The 16,853-nt window shown below is 40.6% G+C and overlaps 1 protein-coding gene, 1 non-coding gene and 1 pseudogene across 3 annotated transcripts; 1 reads left to right on the top strand and 2 right to left on the bottom strand.

Moving 5' to 3' along the window:
• Positions 1-11,579: 11,579 nt before the first annotated feature.
• On the top strand, positions 11,580-11,686 carry LOC147919879 (small nucleolar RNA R71). Its single transcript, XR_015594235.1, has one exon. It is a non-coding gene; the product is annotated as a small nucleolar RNA R71 (small nucleolar RNA).
• Positions 11,687-13,846: 2,160 nt separating this feature from the next.
• On the bottom strand, positions 13,847-14,632 carry LOC147919880 (uncharacterized). The gene has a single exon (XM_087504150.1). It carries the CDS (start codon positions 14,630-14,632, stop codon positions 13,847-13,849), a length of 786 nt encoding a protein of 261 aa, XP_087360276.1.
• A 920-nt stretch (positions 14,633-15,552) lies between these two features.
• On the bottom strand, positions 15,553-16,393 carry LOC104771966 (pectinesterase inhibitor 12 pseudogene; annotated as a pseudogene). The gene has a single exon (XR_015592113.1). The product of XR_015592113.1 is annotated as a pectinesterase inhibitor 12 pseudogene (transcript).
• Between the last annotated feature and the right edge of the window lie 460 nt (positions 16,394-16,853).

The following is a 16,853-nucleotide window of genomic DNA, read 5'->3' on the forward strand; positions in this document are numbered from 1 at the left end:
GCAGTACTTAGGGGTCGAATTCCACAAGGATTCAAGTATACACAGTAAATTATTGAGATTTATAATTAAACTAAACAGGTTAATTTAAATAAAGAAAAGCAATGCAAAAAATTAAATAAAAGCTGTGAAAATTCAAGGATCAAAAAGCTAGGTCTAGGAAATTTCTCAGGAAATTATGAAATATTAAATCAATCAATAAATTAGGATTCAAGCAATTAAGATCAGATCTAGAACTCTAAACACTTTTGTAAAATAAATCAGTTCTCACTGCAAATATTATCTAAATTTAAAACGAGAAAATCCGAATCTCTTTGTAAAATTCATGGTTAAAAATCAGCTTTGAAAACAGGTTTAGATTGTTCACAAAATTACTAAATCAAATCTCTTTGCAAGTAATTTTTTTCATCAAAAGGTTCTATCAGGAAAATCAATCATATCAATTTATTTTCCTAAGTTATTAATTCTAGGTGATCAATCAAGAATTAATATGAAGAACAACCTATGATGAAGATCTAGAAAGATAATGAATCCTAAATAAACAGATCTAATAAATTATAAAAATGCCTGTGAAAAACCCTGAACCTAACAAGCAAACTACTCAGACATATTCAATGAAGAACAAAACATAATTCTGAATAATAAGCAATTGAAATTAAAAGAGTAAAGAGGGAGTTTATGAATTCTTCTGTACAAATCAGTTCAGATCTCTCTCTCCCAAAAGCTCTCAAAATCTCACAGGGTTGCAAAAAATAAAACTTGCTAGAAAATAACTTAAGAGTTTGTAAAACCTAAAAACACTAGATATATGTCCTAAAACATATCAGGGACTAATCTTGAAATTATGGAAAACTTTGGGGCACATTTGTAAAATTTTCAAAACTTGAGTCATCTTGTCGACCGACACCAAGTGTAATGACCCGTAACTGGAAATACTAACCCGACGGAGAAACGTGTCCAAAGACGAGGAGGAACCTCGAGAAAACGGAGATAAGAAAAACTCGAGGAAAGACTAAGAGACTTGCGAGAGAAGTCATCAAGTCGACAGATGAACCAAGACCGGGAAAGGGTCAGGAATCATTAGAGTTTCCGGTGATTTGGACAAAGGATGGTCGAGGTTGATGGAAAAGACCAAAAGAAAATGGCCGTGGAAGAATGGCAAGGAAAACACGTCACGGACGAGAGGTCCAGGGACGTACGAGGAAAGTCAATCTCGGACGAGAGGACCGAGAACTGACGAAGAAAGTCGAAGTCTCGGATGAGAGAATCAAAGGCTGACGAAGAAAAATAACTTTGAACGTAAAAATGTGAATTTGCGGACAAGCGCAGGAGCTTGGGACGCAAGAGAGTCGTGGGAAGGATGGAGGAAGTGGAAATGTCTCTCAGAGGGCTGAGAAACGCCATGTGTCGCCATCACAAGCTCTATCGCCAGAGAGTGAGATGCATTCGCGGGTGAGTGAGACTGGAAGTGCTCTGCATGCAAAATTTCTGCCACTTGTCAAACATAAATTGCCACTTGCCAAGACAGAGAACTCGACCAAGGGCTTATAAAAAGCCTCTTTGGTCTCTCATTTTCGACAAGCCTCTCTCAAACACAAAACTCTTGCAAATTTTTCTCTCAACAAATTTCTTGAAGAAAATCAAGAGACTTCCAAGGGAGGAAGAGGAAGAAGCTCGGCGGAGCTAGAGGAGGAAGAGGAGGCGAAGCGTTGTCGGATTTGCGGTGTGGAGGTGGAGCTCGACTCAGTCAATCATCGGCCTAAATCACTGTGATTTGATGATGAGACCCTAGATTTGTTGAGTTTTACTCTTGGTGTGAGTCTAGAGAAGTACATGAGCTTGGGGGCTCATGTGACTCTCTTGTTTTCTTGAGTGTTGCATGTTTATCTTTTAGATCTACATGGCAACAAGTTGAGATCTAGGGTAGAGACTAACATGCACACATGTAGTGTGGCATCTAGTCTTGTTTGGGGTTAAAAGATCATGCATGCATAAAGAATTGAGTAAATCGGTTGCATGTAAGGTCAGATCCGAAATGGATGACCATGCATGCATCCTTGGTGAAATATTTCTCAACCGGATGGGTAGAGAAATTTAAGTGGTGAGATGGGTGAAATTTGCAATAATTAATTGCATAATTTAAGAATTTTATTAGTAGCATGCATGATATTATTTGGAGAAAATTGGGGTAGAATCACTTGCATGTCAAGGAAAAATATTTAAGAAATGGTTCTTAATTTTTCCTTGAGATTTGGTTGAATTGCATGCATGTGGATGTGGTCTTAAATGCTTGAATTTCGTTTCTTGCATGTTAAGAATTTTTGGGTGATTTTTCCTTGCTTGTTTCTTGCATGAGTTGCTTGATTTCTTGCTTGGAAATTGTTTGATAATTAAGTACTTGATTCTTTGTGTTGGTAGACTTAGAATAAGTACTTGTGTAGCTAGTTCTCATGAGTCATGTTGGACTATTAATCGACTTCTGTCCCCAAGTGAATGTGGAGTTCCGGTGAGTTAACCTTGAGGGTCTTGTGTCTGGACAAATCGACGTCTAGTGAGAGACGAGACCAATCTTGTGCATGACGATGCAAGTGTGTGTGATCCGGTTGGTAGTCTTTGTGGTTTCAATGCGGTGTGGTTTGGGGAGATGGGACAGAAGGTCATTGGGGCCCTAGGTTGCGTGTGTGAAAGGAAGTTTAGTGTGTACCAAGGGTGGTAGCATCACTAGTACTTTCATTCCCATGAGTTTTGGGAGTTGTGTTGAGATAGCCTATGGTGGCTATGAGTCTAGAAGTGACATGTTGGGTCATTTCTAGTTCTTGCTTGTTGATTGCTTGTTGATTGCTTGTTGATTGCTTGATTGCTTGTTTGCTTACTTTCTTGCTAATCGCTTCCGCTTAGTGTAATTCTGATTGTGGTTGTGGGTAGATGTTTGGGGGTAGTTGGATTGAGAAGTTTGCATGTTAGAGAGTCTCCCAAATCACTGAGTAATCGTGGATTACTCACTCCTCTCCTTGGACTGTTTTCTTGCAGGGAAAGTAAGTGGGTAGAGTTGGGCAACTAGGAAAACCGGATAGGATGTTTTGTGTTGTGTGATTGCTTGAATGAAACTTCTTGTTTTCTTTGACATGCATTTCTTCAAAATGGATCCAACTGTTTTACTTTGTATTCTTGTTTTGATCGCAAACATTATACATAAGTAAATCAAGATATTTTCTATATATTTGGACAAGTGGAAAAGTACATGGTCTAGTCTGGACCAGCACAACGCCGCGCATGCGCCAAAGGTTGCAAAGTCGGAGGTGTAGGCGTAGCAGGTAGGTGGTGGCTAGTGGACTGGTCGGGGAACCTAATTCGTTGGTGGAACCTCGACTGGACTGCAGCTGCCTACCTCTTCGTGACGCTCTCCCAGGCATGTATGCAGTTTGTCCGGCCGAGTGACGGATGCGGTTCAGGGGCATTACACCAAGGGTGGTGTCGATCGACACCATCTCTCAGAATTGATTCCAAGTTCTATTCTTTAGCTGAAATGCTCCAAAATCCCTCTAATTGCTCTATTTTGCTCTTTTCATGCCAAAATCCTAGAAAATCTGTAAAGACTCAAAAACATCCTAGAAAACAAATCAAAAGACTCTAAATGACTCTTTATATCATGGTCAAAAACCACAAAAACCATGATATATCAGTGTGCCCATATCCTTTGCATCCATAGCATTGCATTAACCCTTTGCGCTTGTAGTTAGGGCATTCTGCCTTGAGATGTATGTATCCTTCACACTCCAGACATTGGTGCTCTTGCCTATCACCCCTCTTAAAGTCCCTTTCCGAATCACTTCTGACTGTAGATGAGGATCCTCTTTGCTGACCACGCTCCATCTTTTTGAAGAACTTCTGATAGACTAGTTTTCACCAAGGGTATCAATTCCCTATGCAGTTGTAGTACAAAGGTTTATCAATCCAAATGGTTGTGTATTGCTAGCAGGAAGGATATGATCAGTACAATACAAGTCAAGCCAAGCAATTAAGGTTTTGGTTCTAATAATCCTAAAATAAACAAAGTAAAAGAATATAAACAAGTAAACCACACGACCTAAGCACTCAATGCAAGCAATCGAGTACAGGATCGAGTGGGGTGATCGAGTATGCAAGTGAGATATGAACAGCTCGAGGTATTACTCGATGTAGGTTATCCTGTACCTGATCGGGTAAGTGGTCGAGTAAGTTAAGGAAATGTAAACAAATAAAATACGAAAGTTCCTAAGGATGGGGGTAATCGAATCCTAAGTGTTCTAAACCAGTACGGATGCCTTACATACCTCAAGCAATTATTTCCTAGACAATGAACCTCTAAGACCTTGTCACCACACTTTCGCACTAGCAACAATCAACCTTAAACACACTACCACACTGTCGCACTAGCAATATGAACAAGCAGGCATTAAGAACGATTCATTATTGTCAGTAGACTTAAACTCATATGATTTTGTCACTCAGAGCTAAGTAAACCTCTAGCATTGGCTAAATCAAGCATTTTATCTACTCCTTTCGGCCTGTAGCATTGTAAACGCCCTAGATCTAATCTCAACCTTTCGGTCTGTTGACAGCATTAAGAACACCAACCTAGAAGGAAATCTATCAATCATCACAATCAACTAAAGCATCCTAACCGATCAAGAACACAAAATCATCTATCCCATCCCTAGAAACTTTACTACACTACTCGAACATAGAAACGAATAACAAAGCAATCAAAAGAAAAGAAAATGACATTGTATTGAAAGATAAAGTATAGTAGAAAGAGTAAGGGATAAAAATCTAAGAAAACTACAAAATAAAAATGCAAAACAAGAAGAAAAATTTTGAGTCGCTCAGTTCTCTCACAGAAGCTCTCGCTCTCTGGTTTGAGGGTCTACGGCGTGCTCGTTTGCGAGCTAGGGAAAGAGGGGGTTTATATATGGAAACCCATTTGACCTAGCTTCCCAGACTTGTCCAATGGTCTACTCGATGGGGTACACGAGGGTGAAGTTGGGTAACTCCTCGGGTAGATCTTCGGGTTGCTCTTCATGCTCTCGGATCTTCCTCGATCGTGTTGGGGTTCGGACTTGTTCTTGTAGCTCGATGGCTCATTCGGGTACATGCTCGAGTTTTCCTTGTTTTCCCCCATTTTTGGCTCTTTAGCACCTGTTTTCATCCAAAATATGCAAATGCAGAAATGCAACACCCTAAATGCTCTAAAAGTGAATTCCTACAGTAAATGACCTAAAAATGCTAAGTTAGAGGTATGAACAATACAAAATATGGACAAAAAGGGATGCTAAAAACATGTAAATTAGAGAGTTATCAGACCTCCAAACTTAAATCTTGCTAGTCCTCTAGCAAGGAAGTAAGAGGGTACGGTTTGAAAGTGGGGACTCATAACCTTAAAAATGCTAAGCGAAGGATTCAAGCTATAGTCCTTAAAGATATTTTAATGGTGCTAAGATCAATCAACATACTTACAAATATTTTTTTTATGCTTATTACCTTGCATCGATCTATCTCAACCTCCAACTAAAGATAAAGAACATCTCTTTCACATTCAATTAAGTGTTTGGCGAATTCTTGCAAATGGAAGGTGAATCAAGCTGAATCGGTTTCAAGGGTAAGGCTTTTTGGTAAGGTGGTTTCAAACAAATTCTTTAGGTGGTTTTCTCTCAAAAAAAATGGAATGCTAGACAGTTGTGAAAACTATCGAAGACTGAGAACAATTTGGGCATACAAAGCTTAACTCTTGATGATCTACCCTTTTCTCATTCACTCTTTTTTTTTTTTTTAAACCCCCTAGAATTAAACTATCCACATCCTTGATTTTAACTCTCTTTTTTTTACTCCCTCAGGTTTAGACTTTTAGACTTTGAATTTCTAGCTCTTTCTCTTTTCTCTTTTTTTTTTCTTTGCTAAACTCCGAATATAAATATGTATATATCCTTTTCTTTCTTTCTAGGAGACTATAGCAAGAATTTTTTTTTTTTTTTTACTTAGAGACTTAGAGCTAATTGATTCTAACCTTAGGGACTTTCTTCTTTTTTTTTTATTCCACAATCCAACCCCAAATAAACATTCTAACCAGTAAAACCTCTATAAATTAATACTCTATAAATTAATAAACACTATAAATTAATAAATTTTGCTGGTCCCAAGTCGGGCCAGTGTAAAAATTAACAAAATTCGATAAGATAATAAGATAATAATTTTTTTGAAATTCCCATGTACAATATGGTCCCAATAATATCATAAATTAATAATTATGTAAATTTACACATATATATATACTGATATAATAAAGAGAGAGGGTAATCGAGTAGCTCATGCATTAGCACAACATGGATGTCAAAATTGTAGTTTTTACTTTGATTGTTTCAATCCGCCGTCTTGGCTATACAAACATTTGTATTTCGACTATTATAATTCTTGATCAATAAAATTAATTTTCGACGAAAAAAAAAATATATATAATAATGTATGTTTATCTTAAAGCTCATTTCTATAGAACAGTTGTAATGTTGTATTTTCAAACTATAACTCTATCTCTAAAATATTCTATAACATGTCATAAAAATAGTTAAATTTTTTAAGTTTTAAGTTTTTAGATATTCATCATTTACAATTTGATAATTTGACAGACTATTAAAATAGGACAATTGATATTATTATTCATGAAATTGAATTTATGTATGTATGTGTATCAGTCAATTTGTCTATAGTATTTGTAATTAATTGTCAATAATATTTTTTAAATATTACAAGTTCAATTCCTAAACCATAAAATTACAACATCCGAAAATATAATCTTATTTTGCTAAAATATTCTCAATTCATAATTTTAAAAAATTTAAAAATAAAAATATATCTATAAATTAATATCACTATAAATTAATAAAATGTTTTGGTCCCAACATTATTAATTTATAGAGGTTTTACTGTATCTTTCAAAACCGAATCTATTAGCTAGTTCATATCTAACTTAGCTAAATCAAGAGGCAGTTCTTTGTCATTCTCAATACTCTCAAGGTTTCACAACCTATAGCACAATGAAAGAGGCCTCACTCAACAATTCACAACAAGGTTTGAAAGAAAGGTTTGGGTTCATGGGTAGGACAAATGAATCGGGTTAAACGAAAAGATTGGTAAAAAGTGGAGTGCTAACCCGAGTTTAGAGTTACCAAGAGCAAGTATTCAAGTTCCATAAGCAAGACAATTAAGTTCAAATTAAATCCAATAATATATAGATGTTCTAGTGTTCAAGCAAGTGGAGGAAGCATTCAATCGACACAAAGGGTCTAAGCAAAGATTTTTCATTTTTTTCCAAAGACTGATCTAACAACAATGAACTGTGATTAAGGGCTATAGCTTCAATCCTAAGGTTTGATTTTAAACAAGGTGGTTTTAATCATTGTCCCCTAAGATGCATATGCAACAATCCTATATGAAACAAACTAGACTCAATCCTAATATGTAAATGCAACTACATGAACACTCTTTTTATATATTTTTATTTTTTTTTTTTTTCAAGATTTTTTCAAAAAAAATTTGGATTTTTTAATGCACATAGATGCAGACTCAAATGAATAAAACTAGCATGCAAAATTTTGAAATAATAAAAATAAGAAAATAAAACACAATGTTAAATACATTCTAGGACCCTCCCCCAAACTTAAATTACACAGTCCCTGTGTAAATAAAAGTTGGAAAAGAATCCAAGAATCACACAAAATGAATTAAACTAAATGCAATGGTGTATACAAGAGTTGGATGAAATTGGTACCTCATTGGTTGGAGAAGAAGGAGGTTGCAGCAGCCTCCATACTCGCCAACGTGTAGCCAGGGTCGTCGCCGGCTTCAGCAGGTCCGGTGTTTGCTCGTCAAAGAGCTCAGTAATGTGCACAGATGACTTACTCGGACCAGCATCCGAGGTGTTGATCGAGGGTGGGATCGCATAGCTCATCGGGTATGGGATCGGGTAGTACGACGGAAATGGCGGCAGAGGTCTAGAATGATCACCCGTGTATCCACTGGCAGGGTGCATCGTGTATGGCATCGTGAATGGCATCTGGTAGGGCGGAGGGAAGATTCCAACATAATCACCTGATTGGGTGCTCGACGGGTGCATCGGATAGTTCATCGTGTATCCCATCGGGTTGGACGTCAGGTAGCGTCAGAGTGGCTTCTCCTCGATGCTTCTGGTCGGGTGATGTCCTCCTCAGCTCGGGGCTCTTATGATGATGCTCTTTGAGGTTCCGGAGGTGGCAGTCCTCGGGTTCCTCTCAGCGGTCCGCTTCTCCCCATCCAAGTAGGTGCTTGTGCCGAGGTAGGAGCTGAGGCACAGCTTGCCTTGTCTTGCAACTTCTTGATTTGACCTCCCATTATCTTCACTGAACCAGCAAGATCTTTCACCTTCTTCACCAAGAACTTGTTCATCTTCTTCAGCCAGCCAATTCTCTTGTGAGCTTCCCTCACTCCAACCGGTTGCTTTTGAGAGCATACATACTCCTCAAAATCAAACTCCGCTGAGCTATCTCCTTGTCTCTGCCCAGTCTCCTCTCTCTTCTCAGCTTCGGACTCCTCCTCTGGGTTGTACAGCTCTTCCAACGGTGGTGCGAAGTCAATGTTGTTTCCTAGCCGAACCTTGGTGCATATGACATTGGGTAGAACCATTTGAGCAGCTCCGGCGGTTGGATGGACAAACTTGAACAGCGTCATGTCATTAGGCCTCTCATAGGCCAAAAATCTCGCCAGCATGAGGTAGTCCGCATCCAGCCACCTTGGTTCATGCACAATTCTCTTCAAGGGCACATCGCATGCCACTAGGATTGGTGTGACTAGTCCCCCAATAGAGATCTCTCCACCTCCTCCTCTTCTTTTCACGGCCCACGATTTCAAGTATAGGAATTGATTGAGTAACACAAACAACATGCTAGTATCAGCAACATCTCCTACTAGCGGTGTTCCATCCCTAGCGCTATCCAAAAGTCCACACAATGCAATATCTAACAGCTGGAGCTCATGGTCGTTCACATTCCTAGTCTCTTTTCTAGCAAAAAGAGTGCATGCGAGGGACTTGTGAAAATACCTCAAGACAGGGCTCCTTATTTGAGCAGATTTGGAGCTTGTGGACTTGTACAGGTGCTTGTCTCCTATTGTCAGCCATAGGGACCTCATCTCCTCCTTGCTAACCTCCATACCTTCTCCACTACCAGATTTGAAGCCATACAGCTTCTCCATCTCCTTGAAACTCAATCGGTAGTCTTTGTTCCTCACGGATAAGGTGATGAACCCGATCCCCCCATTGGGTAGTGTAACGCCCGCGTCCCGCGATCCTAAAGGGAGGCAATTTGTTTTAAGGAAATTGATCGCTAGCTGAGCTTAAGTAGCTTAGCTACTAGCTCAACTAGCTAGAATATGAGCTGTACGAGCTGAACGTGTTCGATGAACAAGTTAGCTCAGCTACGGACAGCTCTCGGCCAGCTGCAGACAGCTATCGGGCAGCTAACGTCAGCTCGACCAGCTGCCAGTCAGCTGCCACTAGCTCGACCAGCTGCCAGGAAGCTCGACCGAGCTCGACCAGCTGGACGGTAGTGGACAGTGAACGAGTCAGCTGGGTGCTGGGAGCTCGGTCATGGGACGCGGTGACGAACGGGTATGGACGAATAGTCGTGATCGAACAGGCACGACCGAATAGGCACGACCGGACAGGCGTGACCGAACAGGTGTCGTGACCGAATAGGCACGACCGGACAGGCGTGACCGAACAGGTGTCGTGACCGAATAGGCACGACCGAACAGGTGTGACCCGAAGAGGCATGACCGAACTGACACGGACGATCGGTCATGGCCGAACAGGCACGGCCGGACAGGCACGGCCGGACGTGTGCGATCGAACAGGAACGATCGAAGAGTCTCGTCGAACAAGTACCTTGGGACCAAGACTTCGGCCAGAACCCTATAAATAGAGGGCGTTGCCTTCATTTTCAGGACACCAACCATCATCCTTCCATCGTCCATCAAAGCCTAAGAAGAAAAGGGGGTGCGGCTCGGCTAGTATTCTCGTCCGAACTGATGCGCACGCTACCTCTCTATCGAAGGTACGATGAGACGAGCGACGGGTCGGCAATTGGGCCGATCTGATCGTAGGATAAGCGGTGGTTCGTCCGGAGAGTCGAACTGACCTTAGGATGATCGACGGTTCGATCATAATGTCGGACCGATCGAATGGTCATTGACGATCTGCGTCCACGGACGGATCGATCAAGGGTCGACCGGTGATTCGATCGCCAGTCGGATCGGGCGATCTAAGGATCGACGATCGAGCCGTAGGTCAGATGGATCGGTCGGGTGGTCGACGAGTTAGTCGGAAGTATAGGCTCGGTTTGTGGATTGGCGATTCGATTATGGGGTCGGATCGTTGGATCGGACCAGGCTCTGATACCAAGACCGGCAAGTCGACTGAGGTAATACGGTATGACCGATAGGTCAATGGACGGTACGTCCGGTACAAGCTTTGGAAAGACGAGTAATTTGGGAAGCCGATAGAGCAACCATTCACCGTGAACCAAAGAGACTATAAGTCCCTATCCCTAATATGTGCAAAGCCAGTGGGGTTGGTTGGTTGTATGGCTGAGCACCACGGGATGGGTTAAGGTTAATATGATATTCCGCTGCGTATAAAGGTCCACAAGGCAAGGCCGCGAGCCAAAGCTAAGTGGACGGGTTAAGGGATATTCGGCCAGGAATAGGGCCGAGGGGAAGCCGTGACCGCGGACGCTGGGACGTCCGGGTCGGGGTCTTTCAGGTAGTAGGGTCGGGTGGTCCTCGAAATAGTGCAGCTTCAAGGTTGAAAGGAAGTGGACCGTTTCCTCCTCATATGCTTCTAGGTGGGATCGCATCATCTTGCCCAGGTGGCACATATCGAACAAAAATTCTACATCACTAGCGATTCCCAATTGCTTCATGGTCTCACGGTGAGGGTATCGGGTACCAACAATGCTCATCTTCCTGAAGACCTTGAATAGTCTCGCCGGAGTGTCTACTTCCTTTTGCTTTAGCCTCCGCGAGGCTTGGCGGGTCCTCTCTCTCTGCTCCTCTTCTCTCTCCCTTTCTTCCTCCTCGGCGTGTTGATCCTCTTTCTCAACTACCTTCTCAGCCTTCTCTGAGGCCGGTCTCTTCCCTCTTGCAATCGCAGCTCTGCTCCTTGATCGAGAGGTTTGGATCTCCCCTTGCTCTTCTACTCCAGCATCAGAATCGACCTCCATAGGGTCGGTAAGGGTCTTTTCGGACGTAGACGGATCCCTACGTCGAGGAGAACGGCAGACAGCACTCGCCATTGGACTCGGTGAGCGAACTCGGGGGCATCTTCCTCTCCTGTAGATCGCACAGAGCGATCATATTTTTCATTGTAGTTGCCATCAGACTGAGCCAAGTTCTCCACTAGGTACCAACCTTCATCAACGTCCGTGTTGTGGAAGTTACCATGACTTGCGGTGTCCAGCAACATCCGTATCTTGGGGACCACTATTTTGTATAGTGTGCTCAGCAATGAAGCATTACTGAAGCCGTGATGTGGACATCGAGTAGTATACCCCTTGAAAGGTTCCCAAGCTTCATTGAACGTTTCATTGTTCTTCTGTACAAAGCCGGAAATGTCATTTCGCAGCCTTGCGGTTCTGGAGTTGGAGAAGAATTTGGCTAGGAATGCCTTCTTGCACGCTTCCCAAGTGGTGATGGACTCCTTAGGGAGTGATTTCTCCCAGATGTGTGCTTTATCTCCCAAAGAGAATGGGAAAATCCTGAGCTTGAATCCATCTTCACTGACTCCATTTAGCTTAGTGAGGCTACACAGCCTATCAAATTCATCCAGATGATCCAATGGGTCCTCCATTGGCAGGCCATGAAACTTATTGCTATGTATCATCTAGATGAGACTACTCTTGATCTCAAAATTATTATTCTGCACAGCTGGTGGCACAATGTCATTCCTCTGAGTGTGAGTAGTCAGAGCATCTCCTGCTCGTATATTGGTCCTTGCTTGAGGAGCTGGTGGACCGTTCTGATTATTCATCGTCTCCTCAATAATTGCTGGTTCCGGTTGAACTTGTTGTTGTCTGAGTAGCCGAGGTCTGTCGATGTTGTTGATGAAAGGACTCAGGTGCTGGCTACCACTGGATTGTGTTTGCATGCACAGGTAGGTATCCGAGTGTGTACACGAGGATCAACTCGATCCAGATGATCGAGTGACGGGTCGGGTGGATGCTCGGGTTGTACCTGAGATTCAAAACAAACAATGCGAAAGAAAACAAGTCAGTATCTAAAACAAATATAAACAAACGAACTTGATCTAGCAAGTCCTCAAATCCTAAACGTAGCAAAATTAAAACAACCAAATGGCAACGGCGCCAAATTGATAGACTAGTTTTCACCAAGGGTATCAATTCCCTATGCAGTTGTAGTACAAAGGGTTATCAATCCAAATGGTTGTGTATTGCTAGCAGGAAGGATATGATCAGTACAATACAAGTCAAGCCAAGCAATTAAGGTTTTGGTTCTAATAATCCTAAAATAAACAAAGTAAAAGAATATAAACAAGTAAACCACACGACCTAAGCACTCGATCCAAGCAATCGAGTACAGGATCGAGTGGGGTGATCGAGTATGCAAGTGAGATATGAACAGCTCGAGGTATTACTCGATGTAGGTTATCGTGTACCTGATCGGGTAAGTGGTCGAGTAAGTTAAGGAAATGTAAACAAATAAAATACGAATGTTCCTAAAGATGGGGGTAATCGAATCCTAAGTGTTCTAGACCAGTACGGATGCCTTACATGCCTCAAGCAATTATTTCCTAGACAATGAACCTCTAAGACCTTGTCACCACACTTTCGCACTAGCAACAATCAACCTTGAACACACTATCACACGTCGCACTAGCAATATGAACAAGCAGGCATTAAGAACGATTCATTATTGTCAGTAGACTTAAACTCATCTGATTTTGTCACTCAGAGCTAAGTAAACCTCTAGCATTGGCTAGATCAAGCATTTTATCTACTCCTTTTGGCCTGTAGCATTGTAAACGCCCTAGATCTAATCTCAACCTTTCGGTCTGTTGACAGCATTAAGAACACCAACCTAGAAGGAAATCTATCAATCATCACAATCAACTAAAGCATCCTAACCGATCAAGAACACAAAATCATCTATTCAATCCCTAGAAACTTTACTACACTACTCGGACATAGAAACGAATAACAAAGCAATCAAAATAAACGAAAATGACATTGTATTGAAAGATAGAGTAGAGTAGAAAGAGTAAGGGATAAAAGTCTAAGAAAACTACAAAATAAAAATGCAAAACAAGAAGAAAAATGTTGAGTCGCTCAGTTCTCTCATAGAAGCTCTCGCTCTCTGGTTAGAGGGTCTGTGGCGTGCTCGTTTGCGAGCTAGGGAAAGAGGGGGTTATATATGGAAACCCATTTGACCTACCTTCCCAAACTTGTCCGATGGTCTACTCGATGGGGTACACGAGGGTGAAGTCGGGTAACTCCTCGGGTGGATCTTCGGGTTGCTCTTCATGCTCTCGAATCTTCCTCGATTGTGTTGGGGTTCGGACTTGTTCTTGTAGCTCGATGGCTCCTTCGGGTACATGCTCGAGTTGTCCTTGTTTTTCCCCATTTTTGGCTCTTTAGCATCTGTTTTCATCCAAAATATGCAAATGCATAAATGCAACACTAAATGCTCTAAAAGTGAATTCCTACAGTAAATGACCTAAAAATGCTAAGTTAGAGGTATGAACAATACAAAATATGGACAAAAAGGGATGCTAAAAACATGTAAAGTAGAGAGTTATCAACTTCCTCACAAGTAACCCAACTTTTTCTTCATCTGCAGTATCTTGGGTGTCAGTATTCTTCTGTGTTTCAACAGCCTTTAGAGAAAATGATCGTTCAGTGCGTTGTTCTTTTTTCTTCAGCTGCATCTCAAATGACTGCATCATCCCAACAACTTGACTGAACTTTAACTCATCTGAGTTCAAGGAGACGTCAATGGCAGATCTCTGTGGTTGAAATTTATCTGGGATACTCCTAAGAAAATTCTTCACCATCTTCTTCTCCTTGTAGCGTTTTCCCATGATAACAGCTTCCTGTGCGATAGCACTCAGACGACTGCTGTAACTTGCAATGGTTTCACCTTCTTCCATGGACAGATTCTCGAAATCTGATGGCAGATTGTCCAGACGTGTCCTTTTTACATTTCTAGTTCCTTTGAAGGTAACTTGGAGGACATCCCAAGCTTCTTTCGCAGCCACACAACCCTGGACACTATTAAACTGATCCAGCGGCAGAGAGTTGAAAATCACCGAAAGGGCTTGTGAGTTGTGCTTAGCCTCAGCCTTTTCTTCTGCAGTCCACTGCTTCCGAGGTTTCAGCATCGATTCACCCTTGTCATTTTTCACCATTGGTTCGGTCCAGCCATCTTCAACAGCAAACGAGGCCTCCATGTCGATACCTTGAATAGGCTGCTTGAGCAACAACTTCCAATGCCCATAGTGCTCTAGATCCAGTTTCAGAACTTTCGGTATTACAACAAAAGCTTGTGGTTTCTCCATACCTCTTGTCACAAGATCTCACATGTTGAAAAGGTAAAAAGACTTTTGTTAGGTGTCTACTCTGATACCAATTGTAAAGGTATAGAGGATTAGCACCACAATCTTCTCCTTGGAAAACGCTAAACAAACGTTTTACTATTTATTCTTATTAAACTCTTAATGGTTACAAGAATAAATCTAAGCACACTTCTCTTCTCTATCAAAACTCTCACCAGTATAGATCTAAGAGAATAACCCAACACTCACCTTCTTGGCTTTCTTTTTGATCAGCCTTGAAGTTACAATCTCAGGCAAAAGATTTTTCCAGTGTTGAAAAACTTACCCCAATACCCCAAGATCTTTTATATTCGATCTCACTAAATCCTAACGAAAAGATCTTCAAATCTTCATTTAAGGCAGTTACTTGTTTACCAAGAAATCCCTTTTTTTATCCACCGAGAATAATATTCTTCAAATATCTTCTCTCTCTTCAAATATTTTTCTCATTCCACCAGTGATAGGATTTGCCACGTCAGCTGCAGTTCCTTGCTATTCTCCACTTGTCTGTCCTTAAATGCAAAGTTTTGTGTCCTAGCAGACCTTTGTTCCAAACAACACTCTGCTGCAGCAACTGCATCTACAGAAGTGACTTCTTAATACTTGAAGATTAAAGTCTAAATTTAATCAGAGTAGATATAAGCTAAACGTAGTTGAACATGACCCTTCTTTTATGAATTCACTTCTCCTTCTCTCTTTTGAATCATTCATGAACAGATAACCTACTCAAATTTTGCCTCATTACCAAGCTAAATCCATCTTTTAATTTTCTATTTTTGTGCATTCTTGTGACTTTTGAATATCTTATAGCATATACACCTTATCTTCTTGATGTATATTTTTAATGGCGATTTATGTGTACACAAATTATAAAATTTGAGATGTGTGGAAAACAACCGTTTTATATTAAAAAAATGTGTTTTAGTTAGTGAAAAGGTGAAAATAAGGACAAAGATTGAAATGGTCCATCTTAGATCCATTCTTATCCCCATGAAAGTTAAATATATGTATGACCTCATATTTTCTTCATTAACTCATTCTTTTATAATTTCATAACAAAAAAGCATCACCACCTAATTAAAACCGACGACGTACTGTTTGGCTAGACACTCTACATAGGCGGCGGCTCTAAATGGGCATTATAATTAAAATACTGAGCCATGTCGATGACGTCGTAGAGAACATCGTTCTCTTTTTTCACCGGAGATTTCTGTTTATTATCGTCATTGAATCCCATTTCGCAAACTCTCGGAATAGCTTTTACATTATCAATTTTAGTGGAGACTTTCATGTAATCCCGTAGCTTGAGATACTCTAAAGATTTTGTTAATGAGTCATTGCCCTCAGAATAAAGCTTAACGCAATCGCGCAAGAGCTTCCCAGTCAATTTACTCTTATACTTTCTCTCCTTCAAAATCTTCTCCACAATTCCTTTCAGGTTCGTCATGTTCGCAATAGCAATTTTTACTCCAACCATTATCAATTCATCAATATTTTTCACGTTCTTACTCTCTGGATTTTCACTGATACACGCAATGCAGAACTTGTAGTAATGTGGGTCCGCATATTTTGAAGCTTTCTTGCAAGCATCTCGAATCAGAGAATCTGTTGTAACTCTGTTGGCTTTGAAACCATCAAAGAACTGAAAGAACACAACAAGGTAAATCAATAGTTTCATTCTTAAACAAAAAAAAAATTGTTTGTGAAGCGGAACACTAGAGAGAATAGATTGAAGAATTATACTAACTTGTGATCCAATTTATAAGCAAACAAAAATCGACGTATTCAAACACTATTTTTAGATTTCATGCATCACCATTCCCTTATGGCCTATAATGATCAACGACAACTGCGGTGGACCGTAAGCTAAGCTCAAACTCATCACAAAACAACAATCTTAGTTGAAACGTTTTGATGATACTGAACTCGAATTTGATATATACTTTATTTTGTAACTATTAAAAGACCATGCATTACTATTCGAACTAACAATTAGCGGAGTATAATAATAATTACGCATGAATTTTGGCGCAAAATTGATTGTGTTTTACTGGAATAAATCTGGACTAAATAGATTACATAGCTTACCATTTACAATGCAAATCATTGTATACAAAGGGTGGAAAATCGAATTAAGTAAAGCATAATATTTCACTAGTAAATTCAAATTGCACACGAAATGGAT

This window comes from Camelina sativa, chromosome 20 (assembly GCF_030686135.1).
Source record: "Camelina sativa cultivar CO46 ecotype springtype chromosome 20, ASM3068613v1".
NCBI classification, from domain to species: Eukaryota; Viridiplantae; Streptophyta; class Magnoliopsida; order Brassicales; family Brassicaceae; genus Camelina; species Camelina sativa.

Bases quoted from the DNA above. Each gene is read 5' to 3' on its own strand.
- LOC147919880 (XM_087504150.1), bottom strand. From the start codon at position 14,632: ATGGAGAAACCACAAGCTTTTGTTGTAATACCGAAAGTTCTGAAACTG.